Here is a 19052-nt window from a genome sequence, read left to right on the forward strand (position 1 = left end):
TACAAACAAAAAAACATGTCAGAGTCAGTTTGATCCATTGAAGCGTTCCAGAGCTATAACCTCATAAAGTGACAGCTGTCAGAATTGAATAAATTGGTCTGGTCAGGAAGGTGAAAACAGGCTTCGTGGTGAAGAAGTTAATTATATTGTATTTGGATATATCTTTGTATTTTATACAGTTACTTTTTTATGTGCCTAAACAACCTTTTAGAGCATTTTACAATTCACTGAATGTTTGATATTATCTGATTCTTATAGGGGGTCATATTAATGCTGTTTATATCGGATTGCGGATATTAGCTTGTTTGTAGAGTTTATATTAAATTATTATATTGGCAAAATGATTGGTTGTATGTCTTCTAAATATTTTTGATAGATATACTTGGCACACACAAAGCGTAGATGCAGTGAGATTTAATGAGGTAAAGTACATACAGTAGACGTTTCGGTCTAATTTCAACCTTCATCAATGTACCTCACACAAGTATTTGTGAGTCCCAGGGTCATATGTAATGGATGAAAGTTCCCTGAGAATGGGTCAGCTGGTAATGCCAAGGTATATCACCAGGTAAAGGAGCGTATGTGGGTGAAAGAACGCAGTATCCACTGCCACACCGGACAAGCAGTGGATACTGCATCCTTTCACCCACATACGCTCCTTTACCTGGTGATATACCTTGGAATTACCAGCTGACCCATTCTCATAGGGAACTTTCATCCATTACATATGACCCTTGTGTGAGGTACATTGGTGAAGGTCGAAATTAGACCGAAACTTCTACTGTATGTACTTTACCTCATTAAATCTCACTGCATCTACGCATTGTGTGAGCCAAGTTTATCTATCAAAGCTACACGATTTGGGCACCTACTTGAGCACCACTACTTAGTAGTGCCTACGTCATTTAATTTATTCTAAATATTTTTAACACATTTTGTCTGCAATTTTTTGGTTGAATTGAGATGGAGTAAAGAAATGTAATAGTTTTTTGATATGTGGATGCGTGCTGTATTTTTGTGTGGAAAATTCAAATCTGGCACGTGCGTCACAAAACTTTAGAATGCTTTAATGTCTATCAGCGGTTAGTAACTAGAGATGAGCGAATTTGATTGGGTCCATGCTTATTCGACAAGCTGTAGCGCTTACAGAATAAACTGCAGAGGGAACCCGGATATCTGGAGTGCGCCGGCTGATCAGCTGTTTCGAGCCACAGCCGCATGTGTCGCGGCTGTGTGACAGGCACAATGCATGCATGGAGAGCCTGTATGATGGGATTTCCATGTATGTGTTGCAACTGTCATACAGCCGCGACACATGCGGCTGTGGCTCGAAACAGCTGATCAGCTGGAGTGCTCCAGGTATATGGGTTCCCTCTGCAGCTTATTCGGTAAGTGCTATAGCTTGCCGAATAAGCAGGGACCTGATCAAATTCGCTCATCTCTATTAGTAACCCCCAGAAATCCTGAGATTGGGGCTTTAGAATCGTCCTGAATGGAATAGAGATGTACAAGCGCGGCCTCTGCTTTTATCCCAGGGATTATACCCCCAGTGATCAACAAGTTATCCCCTATCCATTGAATAGGGAATAACTTGTTTTTTTGGTAAAAATAATAATAAAAAATAAAAAAAATAATAAAAGGAATTCACCAAAAAAAATAAACTTTTTAAACCTTTTATATGTCTGCCCTTAACCCCTTCATGACCGTGGGATTTTTCGTTTTTCCGTGTTCATTTTTCACTCCCCTCCTTCCCAGAGCCATAACTTTTTTATTTTTCCGTCAATTTGGCCATGTGAGGGCTTATGTTTTGCGAGACGAGTTGTACTTTTGAACGACATCATTGGTTTTAGCATGTCGTGTACTAGAAAACGGGAAAAAAATTCCAAGTGCGGTGAAATTGCAAAAAAAGTGCAGTCCCACACTGCAGTGCAGTTTTTTGTTTGGCTTTTTTGCTAGGTTCACTAAATGCTAAAACTGACTTGACATTATGATTCTCCAGGTCAGTACGAGTTCGTAGACACCTAACATGTCTAGGTTATTTTTTATCTAAGTGGTGAAAAAAAATTCCAAACTTTGCTAAAAAAAAAAAAAAAAAAATTGCGCCATTTTCCGATACTGGTAGCGTCTCCATTTTTCGTGATCTGGGGTCGGTTGAGGGCTTATTTTTTGCGTGCCGAGGTGACGCTTTTAATGATAGCATTACGGTGCAGATACGTTCTTTTGATCGCCCGTTATTGCATTTTAATGCAATGTCGCAGCGACCAAAAAAACGTAATTCTGGTGTTTTGAATTTTTTTCCCACTACGCTGTTTAGCGATCAGATTAATGCTTATTTTAATTGATAGATCGGGCGATTCTGAGTGCGGCGATACCAAATATGTGTAGATTTGATATTTTTTTAATTGATTTATTTTGATTGGGGCGAAAGGGGGGTGATTTAAATTTTTTTTTTTTTTTTAACATTTTTTTCAACTTTTTTTTTTACTTTTGCCATGCTTCAATAGCCTCCATGGGAGGCTAGAAGCAGGCACAACGCGATCGCCTCTGCTACATAGCAGCGATCTGCTGATCGCTGCTATGTAGCAGAAATGCAGGTGTGCTGTGAGCGCCGACCACAGGGTGGCGCTCACAGCCACCGGCGATCAGTAACCATAGAGGTCTCAAGGACCTCTATGGTTACAATGGAGACGCATCGCCGACCTCCGATCATGTGACGGGGGTCGGCGATGACGTCATTTCTGGCCGCCCGGCCGGAAGCGGTAGTTAAATGCCGCTGTCTGCGTTTGACAGCGGCATTTAACTAGTTAATAGGTGCGGGCAGATCGCGATTCTGCCCGCGCCTATTACGGGCACATGTCAGCTGTTTTGAACAGGCTCACGCGGAGCCCTGCATCAAAGCAGGGGATCTGACCTTGGACGTACTAGGAGTGAAAAGAATTAATCAAAAGAGTTGCCCAAAAGCCAAGGACCACTTGCGGAGACCTACAGAATGACCCAGAATGAGCAGGTAAAATTGTTTAAAAGAAAACAATAAGTAATGCACTCCATGGCTTGTATGCAGGATCACCATGCAAAACTATATTGCTGAACAAAAAGCATGATCAAGGGCATTTACAGTTTGCTCAAACATTTAGAGAAGTCTATGAAATACTGAGAGAATACAGTCTTGTTAGATAAGATCAAAATTAAACTCTTTCGATGTCATAATACACACCATGTTTGGAGGCCAAAATGCACTGAATATCACCCCAAAAACAACAAACCAATAGGGAAGTTTGGAGGTGGTAACATCATGGTATGGGGATGTTTTGTTTTAAGGCACTGGCAAACATATAATTGAAGGAAGAAAGAATAGAATGTACTGAGACATTCTTAATTGAAAAAAACCTGCGGAGATGTACAAGGATGGTAAAGGTGAAAAGAGGGTGGATATTTCAGCAAGACAATGATCCATGGCCAAGGATACTATCAACTGTCTTGAAAGAAAGAAAATAAAGCTGCTAGATTGGCCCACCCAATCACCTAACCTGAATCCAATAGAAAATGTAATAAAGGAACTAAAGCTCAGAGTTTATAGAAGGAGGACACGGGACATTCAGGATTTGAAGAGAGTTTGTGAGGAAGAATGGGCTAAAATCACATCTGAGTAATGCATGCAACTAATTTCTCCATACAGGAGGTGTCTTGAAGCTGTCATCGCCAACAAAAGCTTTTGTAAGCAGTTTTAGTTTCAATAAGTTTTATTAAAGGTACCGTCACACTCAGCGACGCTGCAGTGATATAGACAACGAGCCGACCTAAACTAGATCGCTGCAGCGTCGCTGTTTAGGTCGCTGTAGAGACGTCAAACACAGCAACTCCAGAACGATGCAGGAGCGATCCAGTGACGTAACGGCGACTCACTTCCCGTTCTCGCTGGTTGTTAGCTCCATGTCAAACAGCCGGAGTGTACCGATTCAACACACATCTAGGGGCCCTATGCTCGTTGCTGGCGTCGTTGCTTTTGATGTCAAACATGACGATACACGCCGACCTGGTGACGAAATAAAGTTCTGGACTTCTAGCTCCGACCAGTGATGGCACAGCGGGATCCAGAACGCTGCTGCATGTCAAACACAACGAGATCGCTATCCAGGACGCTGCAACGTCACAGATTGTTGTCGTTCTCTTTGCAAAGTTGCTGAGTGTGAAGGTACCTTAAGACACATGGTATTAAGCAATATATAACTGTTCAAGAATAATCTCCCTTGCACAGGGAGATATGAATTTGTAAGCAGTTTTAAATAAATTTCAATAAGCGTGTTCAAAACTTTTTCCCGGTATCATTTCTCATTATTACATATAACTTAATTAGATTGGTTGTTACTGATATCTGGTGAGAATTTCATGTCAATAGCACCTTTCGAAATAAATTTACCTAGTAAACTGGTGACGTGTTCAATACTAATTTTACCCGCTATATATATATATAAATATATACTGTACATATACATTATACATATTCACACACACATATTTTATATATATATATATATATATATATATATATATATATATATATATATATATATATATATATATATATATATATATATATATATATAGCTCTGGCAAAAATTAGGAGACCACCACATCAAAACCCTGCCAAGGGCAGCACAATCTCCAGACTTAAACCCCATTGAAAACTTCTGGAATGAAATCAAGAGGATGATGGATAGTCACAAGCCGTCAAACAAAGAAGTATTGCTTAAATTTTTGTGCCAGGAGCAGTGTGAAAGACTGGTGGAAAGCATGCCAAGTCGCATGACAGCTGTGATTAAAAATCATGGTTATTCCACAAAATATTGATTTCTGAACTCTTCCTGAGTTAAAACATTAGATTTGTTGTTTCTAAATGATTATGAACTTGTTTTGTTTGCATTATTTGAGGTCTGAAAGCACTGTTTTTTTTTTTTTGTTTGTTTTTTTTATTTTGACCAATTCTCCTTTACCGAAAAAAACAAAATTCATTCTTTGGAAATTTGGAGACATGTTGTCAGAAGTTTATAGAATAAATGAACAATTTACATTTTACTTAAAAATATACCTATAATGAGAAAAATAAGACAAACGGAACATTTTGCAGTGGTCTCTTATTTTTGCCAGAGCTGTATGTATGCAATAAAGTCCACTTTTTTCAATTTTTTTTGTGCTGCTTTTCTTATTTTGCTTATATTGTTGGAAGCCATTGGACTACTGGCTGGGAAAGCTTTGCACTATGGTTAACCCCTTTCTGACATATGATGTACTATCCCGTCGAGGTGGGGTGGGCCCGTATGACCACCGACGGGATAGTACGTCAGAGCGATCGGCCGCGCTAACGGGGGGAGCGCGGCCGATCGTGGCTGGGTGTCAGCTGCCTATCGCAGCTGACATCCAGCACTATGTGCCAGGAGCGGTCACGGACCGCTCCCGGCACATTAACCCCGGCACACCGTGATCAAACATGATCGCGGTGTGCCGGCGGTACAGGGAAGCATCGCGCAGGGAGGGGGCTCCCTGCGTGCTTCCCTGAGACCCCCAGAGCCCCCCGAAGGTCTCTTACCTCCTTCCTCGCTGCAGGCCCCGGATCCAAAATGGCCACGGCATCCGGGTCCTGCAGGGAGGGAGGTGGCTTCACAGCGCCTGCTCAGAGCAGGCATTGTGAAGCCTGGAGCTGTGCACGTCAGATCGATGATCTGACACAGTGCACAGCAAAGTGTCAGATCAGCGATCTTACACTATAACATGATGCCCCCTCCCCTCCCCCGGGCAATGTTATAGTGTAAAAAAAAATTTTTCACGTGTAAAAAATTTTTTTTTAAAATTCTCCCCAAATTCCCCCCCCCAAAAAAAATATTGTTCCTATAAATACATTTCTTTATCTAAATAAAAAAAACAATAAAAGTACACATATTTAGTATTGCCACGTCCGTAACGACTCCACCTATAAAACTGTCCCGCTAGTTAACCCCTTCAGTGAACGCAAAAAAAACGAGGCAAAAAAACACGCTTTATTATCATACCGCCAAACAAAAAGTGGAATAATACGCGATCAAAAAGACGGATATGAATAACCATGGTACCGCTGAAAACGTCATCTTGTCCCGCAAAAAAAGTGCCGCCACACAGCATCATCAGCGAAAAAATAAAAAAGTTATAATCCTCAGAATAAAGCGATGCAAAAATAATTATTTTTTCTATAAAATAGTTTTTATCGTATAAAAGCGCCAAAACATAAAAAAATGATATAAATGAGGTATCGCTGTATTCGTACTGACCCGAAGAATAAAACTGATTTATCAATTTTACCAAACGCGGAACGGTATAAACGCCTCCCCCAAAAGAAATTCATGAATAGCTGGTTTTTGGTCATTCTGCCTCACAAAAATCGGAATAAAAAGCGATCAAAAATTGTCACGTGCCCGAAAATGTTACCAATAAAAACGTCAACTCGTTCCGCAAAAAACAAGACTTCACATGACTCTGTGGACCAAAATATGGAAAAATTATAGCTCTCAAAATGTGGTAACGCAAAAAATATTTTTTGCAATAAAAAGCGTCTTTCAGTGTGTGACGGCTGCCAAACATAAAAATCTGCTAAAAAACCTGCTATAAAAGTAAATCAAACCCCCCTTCATCACCCCCTTAGTTAGGGAAAAATTAAAAATGTTTAAAAAATGTATTTATTTCCATTTTCCCATTAGGGTTAGGGTTAGGGCTAGGGTTAGGGTTAGTGTTAGGGTTGGGGCTAGGGTTAAGGCTACAGTTAGGGCTGGGGCTAAAGTTAGGGTTGGGGCTAAAGTTAGGGTTAGGATTACATTTACGGTTGGGAATAGGGTTGGGATTAGGGTTAGGGGTGTGTCAGGGTTAGGGGTGTGTTTAGGGTTACCGTTGAGATTAGGGTTAGGGGTGTGTTTGGATTAGGGTTTCAGTTATAATTGGGGGGTTTCCACTGTTTAGGCACATCAGGGGCTCTCCAAACGCGACATGGCGTCCGATCTCAATTCCAGCTAATTCTGCGTTGAAAAAGTAAAACAGTGCTCCTTCTTTTCCAAGCTCTCCCGTGTGAGCAAACGGGTTTACCCCAACATATGGGGTATCAGCGTACTCAGGACAAATTGGACAACAACTTTTAGGGTCCATTTTCCCCTGTTACCCTTGGAAAAATACGAAACTGGGGGCTAAAAAATAATTTTTGTGAAAAAACAAATTTTTTATCTGCACGGCTCTGCGTTATAAACTGTAGTGAAACACTTGGGGGTTCAAAGCTCTCAGAACACATCTAGATGAGTTCCTTAGGGGGTCTACTTTCCAAAATGGTGTCACTTGTGGGGGGTTTCTACTGTTTAGGTACATTAGGGGCTCTGCAAACGCAATGTGACGCCTGCAGACCATTCCATCTAAGTCTGCATTCCAAATGGCGCTCCTTCCCTTCCGAGCCCTCCCATGCACCCAAACAGTGGTTTACCCCCACATATCGAGTATCAGCGTACTCAGGACAAATTGCACAACAACTTTTGGTGTCCAGTTTCTCCTGTTACCCTTGGGAAAATACAAAACTGGGGGCTAAAAAATAATTTTTGTGGGAAATAATTTTTGTTTTATTTTTACGGCTCTGCATTATAAACTTCTGTGAAGCCCTTGGTGGGTCAAAGTGCTCACCACACATCTAGATAAGTTCCTTAGGGGGTCTACTTTCCAAAATGGTGTCACTTGTGGGGGGTTTCAATGTTTAGGCACATCAGGGGCTCTGCAAATGCAACATGGCGTCTCATCTCAATTCCTGTCAATTTTGCCTTGAAAAGTCAAATGGCGCTCCTTCCCTTCTGAGCTCTCCCATGCGCCCAAACAGTGGTTTACCCCCACATATGGGGTATCAGCTTACTGAGAACAAATTGTACAACAACTTTTGGGGTCCAATTTCTTCTCTTACCCTTGAGAAAATAAAAAATTTGGGGCAAAAAATAATTTTTTGTGAAAAAATATGATGATTTTTTATTTTTACGGTTCTGCATTATAAACTTCTGTGAAGCACTTGGTGGGTCAAAGTGCTCAACACACCTCTAGATAAGTTCCATAGGGGGTCTACTTTCCAAAATAGTGTCACTTGTGGGGGGTTTCAATGTTTAGGCACATCAGTGGCTCTCCAAACGTAACATGGCATCCCATCTCAATTCAAGTCAATTTTGCATTGAAAAGTCAAATGGCGCTCCTTCGCTTCCGAGCTCTGTCATGCGCACAAACAATGGTTTACCCCCACATATGGGGTATCAGTTTACTCAGGACAAATTGTACAACAACTTTTGGGGTCCATTTTCTCCTGTTACCCTTGGTAAAATAAAACAAATTGGAGCTGAAGCAAATTTTTTGTGAAAAAAAGTTAAATGTTCATTTTTATTTAAACATTCCAAAAATTCCTGTGAAACACCTGAAGGGTTAATAAACGTATTGAATGTGGTTTTGAGCACCTTGAGGGGTACAGTTTTTAGAATGGTGTCACACCACACTTGGGTATTTTCTATCATATAGACCCCTCAAAATGAGTTCAAATGAGATGTGGTCCTTAAAAAAAAAATGGTGTTGTAAAAATGAGAAATTGCTGGTCAACTTTTAACCCTTATAACTCCCTAACAAAAAAAAATTTGGTTCCAAAATTGTGCTGATGTAAAGTAGACATGTGGGAAATGTTACTTATTAAGTATTTTGTGTGACCTATCTCTGTGATTTAATTGCATAAAAATTCAAAGTTGGAAAATTGCGAAATTTTCACCAAATTTCCATTTTTTTCACAAATAAACGCAGGTAATATCAAATAAATTTTACCACTATCATGAAGTACAATATGTTACGAGAAAACATTGTCAGAATCACTGGGATCCGATGAAGCGTTCCAGAGTTATATAACCTCATAAAGGGACAGTGGTCAGAATTGTAAAAATTGGCCCGGTCATTAATGTGCAAACCACCCTTGGGGGTAAAGGGGTTAAGGTATTTTTTGGATGCTGTTCCAATTTTGTTCATATATATATATATACAGTATATATATATACATATATATATATATATATAAACAGAAAAATATATATAAGCAAAAAAAAGACATGTATTTGGTATTGTTGCATCCAGAACATCCAGTGTTAAAAAACTATGGTTTATTATAGTAACATAGTAACATAGTTAGTAAGGCCGAAAAAAGACATTTGTCCATCCAGTTCAGCCTATATTCCATCATAATAAATACCCAGATCTACGTCCTTCTACAGAACCTAATAATTGTATGATACAATATTGTTCTGCTCCAGGAAGACATCCAGGCCTCTCTTGAACCCCTCAACTGAGTTCGCCATCACCACCTCCTCAGGCAAGCAATTCCAGATTCTCACTGCCCTAACAGTAAAGAATCCTCTTCTATGTTGGTGGAAAAACCTTCTCTCCTCCAGACGCAAAGAATGCCCCCTTGTGCCCGTCACCTTCCTTGGTATAAACAGATCCTCAGCGAGATATTTGTATTGTCCCCTTATATACTTATACATGGTTATTAGATCGCCCCTCAGTCGTCTTTTTTCTAGACTAAATAATCCTAATTTCGCTAATCTATCTGGGTATTGTAGTTCTCCCATCCCCTTTATTAATTTTGTTGCCCTCCTTTGTACTCTCTCTAGTTCCATTATATCCTTCCTGAGCACCGGTGCCCAAAACTGGACACAGTACTCCATGTGCGGTCTAACTAGGGATTTGTACAGAGGCAGTATAATGCTCTCATCATGTGTATCCAGACCTCTTTTAATGCACCCCATGATCCTGTTTGCCTTGGCAGCTGCTGCCTGGCACTGGCTGCTCCAGGTAAGTTTATCATTAACTAGGATCCCCAAGTCCTTCTCCCTGTCAGATTTACCCAGTGGTTTCCCGTTCAGTGTGTAATGGTGATATTGATTCCCTCTTCCCATGTGTATAACCTTACATTTATCATTGTTAAACCTCATCTGCCACCTTTCAGCCCAAGTTTCCAACTTATCCAGATCCATCTGTAGCAGAATACTATCTTCTCTTGTATTAACTGCTTTACATAGTTTTGTATCATCTGCAAATATCGATATTTTACTGTGTAAACCTTCTACCAGATCATTAATGAATATGTTGAAGAGAACAGGTCCCAATACTGACCCCTGCGGTACCCCACTGGTCACAGCGACCCAGTTAGAGACTATACCATTTATAACCACCCTCTGCTTTCTATCACTAAGTCAGTTACTAACCCATTTACACACATTTTCCCCCAGACCAAGCATTCTCATTTTGTGTACCAACCTCTTGTGCAGCACGGTATCAAACGCTTTGGAAAAATCGAGATATACCACGTCCAATGACTCACCGTGGTCCAGTCTATAGCTTACCTCTTCATAAAAACTGATTAGATTGGTTTGACAGGAGCGATTTCTCATAAACCCATGCTGATATGGAGTTAAACAGTTATTCTCATTGAGATAATCCAGAATAACATCCCTCAGAAACCCTTCAAATATTTTACCAACAATAGAGGTTAGACTTACTGGCCTATAATTTCCAGGTTCACTTTTAGAGCCCTTTTTGAATATTGGCACCACATTTGCTATGCGCCAGTCCTGCGGAACAGACCCTGTCGCTATAGAGTCACTAAAAATAAGAAATAATGGTTTATCTATTACATTACTTAGTTCTCTTAGTACTCGTGGGTGTATGCCATCCGGACCCGGAGATTTATCTATTTTAATCTTATTTAGCCGGTTTCGCACCTCTTCTTGGGTTAGATTGGTGACCCTTAATATAGGGTTTTCATTGTTTCTTGGGATTTCACCTAGCATTTCATTTTCCACCGTGAATACCGTGGAGAAGAAGGTGTTTAATATGTTAGCTTTTTCCTCGTCATCTACAACCATTCTTTCCTCACTATTTTTTAAGGGGCCTACATTTTCAGTTTTTATTCTTTTACTATTGATATAGTTGAAGAACAGTTTGGGATTAGTTTTACTCTCCTTAGCAATGTGCTTCTCTGTTTCCTTTTTGGCAGCTTTAATTAGTTTTTTAGATAAAGTATTTTTCTCCCTATAGTTTTTTAGAGCTTCAATGGTGCCATCCTGCTTTAGTAGTGCAAATGCTTTCTTTTTACTGTTAATTGCCTGTCTTACTTCTTTGTTTAGCCACATTGGGTTTTTCCTATTTCTAGTCCTTTTATTCCCACAAGGTATAAACCGCTTACACTGCCTATTTAGGATGTTCTTAAACATTTCCCATTTATTATCTGTATTCTCATTTCTGAGGATATTGTCCCAGTCTACCAGATTAAGGGCATCTCTAAGCTGTTCAAACTTTGCCTTCCTAAAGTTCAATGTTTTTGTGACTCCCTGACAAGTCCCCCTAGTGAAAGACAGGTGAAACTGCACAATATTGTGGTCGCTATTTCCTAAATGCCCAACCACCTGCAGATTTGTTATTCTGTCAGGTCTATTAGATAGTATTAGGTCTAAAAGTGCTGCTCCTCTGGTTGGATTCTGCACCAATTGTGAAAGATAATTTTTCTTGGTTATTAGCAGAAACCTGTTGCCTTTATGGGTTTCACAGGTTTCTGTTTCCCAGTTAATATCCGGGTAGTTAAAGTCCCCCATAACCAGGACCTCATTATGGGTTGCAGCTTCATCTATCTGCTTTAGAAGTAGACTTTCCATGCTTTCTGTTATATTTGGGGGTTTGTAACAGACCCCAATGAGAATTTTGTTACCATTTTTCCCTCCATGAATTTCAACCCATATGGACTCAACATCCTCATTCCCTTCGCTAATATCCTCCCTTAAAGTGGACTTTAGACAAGACTTTACATAGAGACAAACCCCTCCTCCTCTCCGATTTTTACGATCCTTTCTAAACAGACTGTAACCCTGTAAGTTAACTGCCCAGTCATAGCTTTCATCTAACCATGTCTCGGTTATTCCCACTATGTCAAAGTTACCTGTAGATATTTCTGCTTCTAGTTCTTCCATCTTGTTTGTCAGGCTTCTGGCGTTTGCGAGCATGCAGTTTAGAGGATTTTGTTTTGTTCCAATCTCCTCACTGTGGATTGTTTTAGAAATGTTCTTACCTCCCTTCTGAGTATGTTTTCCTGGGTCGTCTTTGTTCGAGTCTAATGTTTTTCTTCCCGTCCCCTCTTCTTCTAGTTTAACGCCCTCCTGATGAGTGTAGCGAGTCTTCTGGCGAATGTGTGTTTCCCAGGTTTGTTGAGGTGTAGTCCGTCTCTGGCGAGGAGTCCATCATACCAGTAATTCACACCGTGGTCCAGGAATCCAAATCCTTGTTGTCTGCACCATCGTCTTAGCCAGTTGTTTGCATCAAGGATCCTGTTCCATCTCCTGGTGCCATGCCCGTCTACTGGAAGGATAGAAGAAAAAACTACCTGTGCATCCAGTTCCTTTACTTTCTTCCCCAACTCTTCAAAGTCCTTGCAGATTGTCGGTAGGTCCTTCCTTGCCGTGTCATTGGTGCCAACATGTATCAGAAGAAATGGGTGGACGTCCTTGGAGCTGAAGAGCTTTGGTATCCTATCGGTCACATCCTTGATCATCGCACCTGGAAGGCAGCATACTTCTCTTGCAGTTATGTCCGGTCTGCAGATGGCTGCTTCGGTGCCTCTCAGTAGTGAGTCTCCCACCACCACCACTCTTCGTTGCTTCTTGGCTGTACTTTTTGCTGTCACTTGTTGCTGTGTGCCCTTTTCTTTTTTGCTTGCTGGTATTGCTTCATTCTTAGGTGTGCCATCTTCATCCTCTACAAAGATTTGATATCGGTTCTTCAGTTGTGTGGTTGGTGATTTCTCCATGGTCTTCTTGCTTCTTTTGGTCACATGCTTCCACTCATCTGCTTTTGGAGGTTCTCTGACACTTTTTGCACCTTCTGTGACCAGTAGAGATGCTTCTGTTCTGTCTAGAAAGTCTTCATTCTCTTTGATGAGTTTCAAAGTTGCTATTCTTTCTTCCAGACCCCGCACCTTTTCTTCTAAAAGGGCCACTAGTCTACACTTCTGACAGGTGAAATTGGATTCTTCTTCTGGTCGATCTGTGAACATGTAGCACATGCTGCAGCTCACCATGTAGGTTGTCACATCTGCCATGTTGCTCCTAGATCCTGCTGACTTGCTGTGTGTTTTCCTTCTTGTGTAATCTACTCAGCCAAGCTCTCTTGCAATAATGTCCTACAGGCAAAAATTCGGCGCGCGGTTTGGTGATGCTTTCGAAGCAGCTGGTCCCGGCTGTACCCAACGATCTTCTAGCTTAGGGAGACTTCGCTTCTCCCAGAAGGCACCTGGAATATGCAAATTAGCCTCCTGAAGCTTGAATCCCTGGTTTCTGAAGCTTGAATCCCTGGTTATTATCATACGGGAGAACAAAACTGGCATAAGACGAGATCAAATTGGTTTTATTGTGTAAAAGCGGAAAAACATAAGAGAAAAATATATAAATGTGGTATCGCTGTAGATGAACTGACCCAAAGAATAAAGCTGCCTTATCAATTTTACCACATGGTGAACGGCATAAAAGAAAATCCAAAAAAAACAATTCCTGTATTGCTGGTTTTGCTCATTCTGCCTCACAAAAATCTGAATAGAAAGCGGTCAAAAAATTATTATGTGTCCGAAAATGGTACCATTTGCATCCCGCCAAAATAACAAGCCCTCACATGACTCTGTTGGCAGAAATATAACAAATTTATAGCTCTCAAAATAAAGCAATGTAAAAAAATGCGTTGTTTTTTTTTTGTGTGTAACAGTAGTCGAACAAAAAAGCGATATAAATCTGGTATCGCTGTAATTGCACCGACGTAAAGAATAAAGTCGTCTGATCACTTATACTGCACGAGGAACGGGTAAAAAAATAACTAAAACCAATTTTTAACCTACTACTAATTTGCTGATTCTGCCTCCAAAAGATGGCAGTTAGGCTCAGTGCACATTTATGTTCTGCTTTATGCTGAACGCTTACACCTGAGTTTCCGTGTAAATCTCTGAAATGATTCAGACTGAACCACTGGTGCAAATTTCCCTATAATGAGGCAGATGGAGACATTGTGAACGCCATCTGACCTATGATTCGATGGGGTCCATATTTTTAATTGTGTATAAAAGCGAAGCAGACCACAGTTTTCTGCACCTCTGAAAAGAAAGACACCGCTAAACAAAGGCCAGACGGAGTCCAGAGTAACTCTGCTGCCTCATTATAATGATTGGATCCCTCTGAACTTTCTGTTTCATCTGACTCAGGTTATTCAGAGATTTATAATACAAAATATATTACAAAGTTTCTTATATTTGCCTGTACTATTGATTTACTGTATATGCTCGAGTATAAGTCAAGTTTTTCAGCACATTTTTTTGTGCTGAAAACACCCCCCTTGGCTTATACTCGAGTGAGATGTCCAGAAGATGGAGGTGGAGGGGCAGCGGCGGTGCAGCGGGTCACAGAAGGCAGGAGCCAGCTGCTGCGGCTAACTCCTGTGCCCGCTGCTAATGAGAAACGAATATTCACTGCACTGGCAATGAATATTAATTTTTCTGTAATAGCGAGCACAGTGTCAGCTGCAGCAGCCGGTTCCTGCAGCTGCCCGGCACTCCAATGGGTGTGGAAAGAGGTGAATATTCATTTCTCTTAAGTAGGGGCACACGTGACCGCCTGATGGCAGACACTGTACGCGCTACTTAATACTCACTGCCCTCCACGCACATAGCTCCGACGTGGGGAGCGGTGAGTATTCTGGCAGGTGTGCTCTGCTTGTGATCAGCGCATGACATCCCTGCCATAAAGCAGCTGCTGGCACCAGAACAAGACGCTGCAATGTTTTTGATGGGGGCCAATCATACCAGGATAAGGATGGGGTCATGCATACACGGAGAGGGATAGGACCATGCACAGAGGATAGGGATGGGGCCAAGCATACAAGTATAGGGATGGGGCCAAGCATACAAGGAAAGGATGGGGCCACGCATACAAAGATAGGGATGGAGCCATTCATACAAGAATAGGAATGGAGCCATGCATACATGGATATGGATGGAGCCATGCATACAAGAATAGTGATGGAGCCATGCATACAAGAATAGTGATGGAGCCATGCATTCAAGGATAGGGATGGAGCCATGCAGTCAAGGATAGGGATGAGGACATGTAGTCAAGGATAGGGATGGGGGTATGCATTCAAGGATAGGGATGAGGTCATTCATACAAGGATAGGAATGGGGGTCATGCATACAAGGATAGGAATGGGGGTCATGCATACAAGGATAGGAATGGGGGCCATGTATACAAGGATAGGAATGGGGCCAATGATACCACGATAAGGATGGGGCCATGCATACAAGGATAGGGATGGGGCCATAAATACAAGGATAGGGATGGGTCCAAGCATACAAAGATAAGGATGGAGCCATGCATACCAAGAATAGGGATGGGGGCCAATCATACCAGGATAGAGATGAGGAGCCATGCAGACAAGGATAGGGAGCCAGGCAGACAAGGAAAGGGATGAGGAGCCATGCATATCAGGAAATGGTACCATTTGCATCCTGCCAAAATAACAAGCCCTCACATGACTCTGTTGGCAGAAATATAACAAATTTATAGCTCTCAAAATAAAGCAATGTAAAAAAATGCGTTGTTTTTTTTGAGTGTGTAACAGTAGTCGAACAAAAAAGCGATATAAATCTGGTATCGCTGTAATTGCACCGACCTAAAGAATAAAGTCGTCTGATGACTTATACTGCACGAGGAACGGGTAAAAAAATAACTAAAACCAATTTTTAACTTACTACTGATTTGCTGATTCTGCCTCCAAAAGATGGCAGTTAGGCTCAGTGCACATTTATGTTCTGCTTTATGCTGAACGCTTACACCTGAGTTTCCGTGTAAATCTCTGAAATGATTCGGACTGAACCACTGGTGCAAATTTCCCTATAATGAGGCAGATGGAGACATTGTGAACACCATGTGACCTATGATTCGATGGGGTCCATATTTTTAATTGTGCATAAAAGCGAAGCAGACCACAGTTTTCTGCCCCTCTGAAAAGAAGGACACCGCTAAACAAAGGCCAGACGGAGTCCAGAGTAACTCTGCTGCCTCATTATAATGATTGGATCCCTCTGAACTTTCTGTTTCATCTGACTCAGGTTATTCAGAGATTTATAATACAAAATATATTACAAAGTTTCTTATATTTGCCTGTACTATTGATTTACCGTATATACTCGAGTATAAGTCAAGTTTTTCAGCACATTTTTTTGTGCTGAAAACACCCCCCTTGGCTTATACTCGAGTGAGGTGTCCAGAAGATGGAGGTGGAGGGGCAGCGGCGGTGCAGCGGGTCACAGAAGGCAGGAGCCAGCTGCTGCGGCTAACTCCTGTGCCCGCTGCTAATGAGAAACGAATATTCACTGCACTGGCAATGAATATTCATTTTTCTGTAATAGCCTGACGGCAGACACTGTACGCGCTACTTAATACTCACTGCCCTCCACGCACATAGCTCCGACGTGGGGAGCGGTGAGTATTCTGGCAGGTGTGCTCTTCTTGTGATCAGCGCATGACATCCCTGCCATAAAGCAGCTGCTGGCACCAGAACAAGACGCTGCAATGTTTTTGATGGGGGCCAATCATACCAGGATAAGGATGGGGTCATGCATACACGGATAGGGATGGGACCATGCACAGAGGATAGGGATGGGGCCAAGCATACAAGTATAGGGATGGGGCCAAGCATACAAGGAAAGGATGGGGCCATGAATACAAGAATAGGAATGGAGCCATGCATACATGGATATGGATGGAGCCATGCATACAAGAATAGAGATGGAGCCGTGCATTCAAGGATAGGGATGAAGCCATGCATTCAAGGATAGGGATGGAGCCATGCAGTCAAGGATAGGGATGAGGACATGTAGTCAAGGATAGGGATGGGGGCATGCATTCAAGGATAGGGATGAGGTCATGCATACAAGGATAGGAATGGGGGTCATGCATACAAGGATAGGAATGGGGGCCATGTATACAAGGATAGGAATGGGGCCAATTATACCACGATAAGGATGGGGCCATGTATACAAGGATAGGGATGGGGCCATAAATACAAGGATAGGGATGGGGCCAAGCATACAAAGATAAGGATGGAGCCATGCATACCAAGAATAGGGATGGGGGCCAATCATACCAGGATAGAGATGAGGAGCCATGCAGACAAGGATAGGGAGCCATGCAGACAAGGACAGGGATGAGGAGCCATGCATACTAGGAAAGGGATGAGGAACCATGCATACCAGGATAGGGATGAGAAGCCGTGCATTCAAGGATAGGGATGAGGAGCCATGTATACAAGGATAGGGATGAGGAGCCGTGCATACAAGGATAGGGATGAGGAGCCATGCATACAAGCATAAGGATGAGGAGCCGTGCATACCAGGATGAGGATGAGAGGACAATGCATATCAGGCTTATACTCAAGTCAATAAGTTTTCCTAGATTTTTTGTAGTAAAATTAGGTGCCTTGGTTTATTCTCAGGTTGGCTTATTCTCGAGTATATAGGGTATGTAAAGTTTGTTAAAAGTGCAGTTCCTTTTTAAACATGTTATGCCATTTTCAGTTATTTTGCCTTTTATTTTGCGTGATCTGTGAAAAAAATTCAATTGCTATCAGGAACCTGTGAAAATATTAATAAATATCACAATTTTGGAAAGATAGCTATGTGCCAATGATTGGTCTCTGAAATAAGCAGACACATGGGAAAAAGGATTATAAAAAGCACTGCATCTTACCTTGTGTTTAGATGTGTCCCAATTGTGAACAAGCCGAGCGGGTATAATGAAGCCATCATCTACATGGCACGAGCTACAATAATACCACCCGCTATAACTGCACACCTTGGCCTTTTCATTAGAAAGCCCAATTGGCCTCTGGCAACCTGCAAAAGGTAGAAGAGAAAGACTTATATATGCAAGAACATTCAATTATGAGAAGGAATTCATCATCATCCACAGGTAAGTTAAAGCATCTAGAAAATCCTTGGTTTTACTTGAAAACGTGTACTTTTAATGTAATTTATTGTTAATCTAAGGAAAGCATTTACAGTATAGATCAGTTGACTGTAATAAAGATCAGCCAAAGAAGGATAGGTGAATATAGTTGCTTTAAAAAAAATTCTTTAAACTTTATTGAAAATTAAAGAATTTAAAGGGAACTTGTCACCCCCCAGTGCGTATTTAAGTAAAAGATCCACCTTCTGCGGAACTAAGGCTTCATTCTGTGAAGGTGGCTCTTATGTTTTTGCTTCCTAATAACGCTGAAATATTCAGTTTTATAAATTGCGCTCCATACCTGTATTGAGTCCGGGGGGTACGTTTTTTCCCCTTGACTCAACCACCTCCCAGCCGTTAATCATCCCCTTAGTGCACCGGGTGCCGCCTCCTCTATTTTTCCTCACGTCACCGGCGTCTGCGCTGTGCTCTCATTTTTCGGGCAGGCGCTGTGCGCGCGCTGGAACTCACATCAGCTGATCTATTGATATCGCGCCTGCATGTAGCGCATGCCCGAGAACCCGCCTTGCAGTGTGTTATGATTTATTCACACTGTGGGGCTGGGAATCTGGCGCATGCGCAGTTAGTCTCTGCGGCTGTCCCTATCTCCCTCAGCCTCTTTCCTCCAGCGTTATACGACTCGTCTGCACTGCAGCGTCAGCTTGTGCACTATGCAAACATTTCTAAGACAGCTAATTAAGTGAACATTCTATCTATTTAGAAATTGGTATTTTCACTAAATACTTTCCATAATTCTATGCTGATTGGATATAATTATCCAAATGTAAAATGTGGTCATCCATTGTATTTGTCTGCTGAATTTACATGTATGTTAAATTGTTTAATATTGAATAAAGCTTCAATTTTTTTTTTAAAGAGACTATATGCACCTATCTTTCTTTGGGTGGTATTTATAGTTCAGGTGTGTCTTTAACCCCTTCATGACCC

At 41.5% G+C, this 19052-nt stretch overlaps 1 protein-coding gene across 16 annotated transcripts in view; it reads right to left on the bottom strand.

The window, feature by feature from the left end:
- The window catches only part of PLEKHM3 (pleckstrin homology domain containing M3), a 553542-nt gene that overhangs the window by 273426 nt on the left and 261064 nt on the right, over positions 1-19052 (bottom strand). For all 16 annotated transcript variants that reach the window (XM_069733722.1, XM_069733726.1, XM_069733725.1 and 13 more), the window contains one exon: positions 17847-17992. In XM_069733722.1, coding sequence (XP_069589823.1) covers positions 17847-17992 — 146 coding nt within the window. The remainder of the gene's footprint in view (positions 1-17846; positions 17993-19052) is intronic.

The sequence above is a fragment of the Ranitomeya imitator genome, chromosome 7 (assembly GCF_032444005.1).
Source record: "Ranitomeya imitator isolate aRanImi1 chromosome 7, aRanImi1.pri, whole genome shotgun sequence".
Lineage (NCBI taxonomy): Eukaryota > Metazoa > Chordata > Amphibia > Anura > Dendrobatidae > Ranitomeya > Ranitomeya imitator.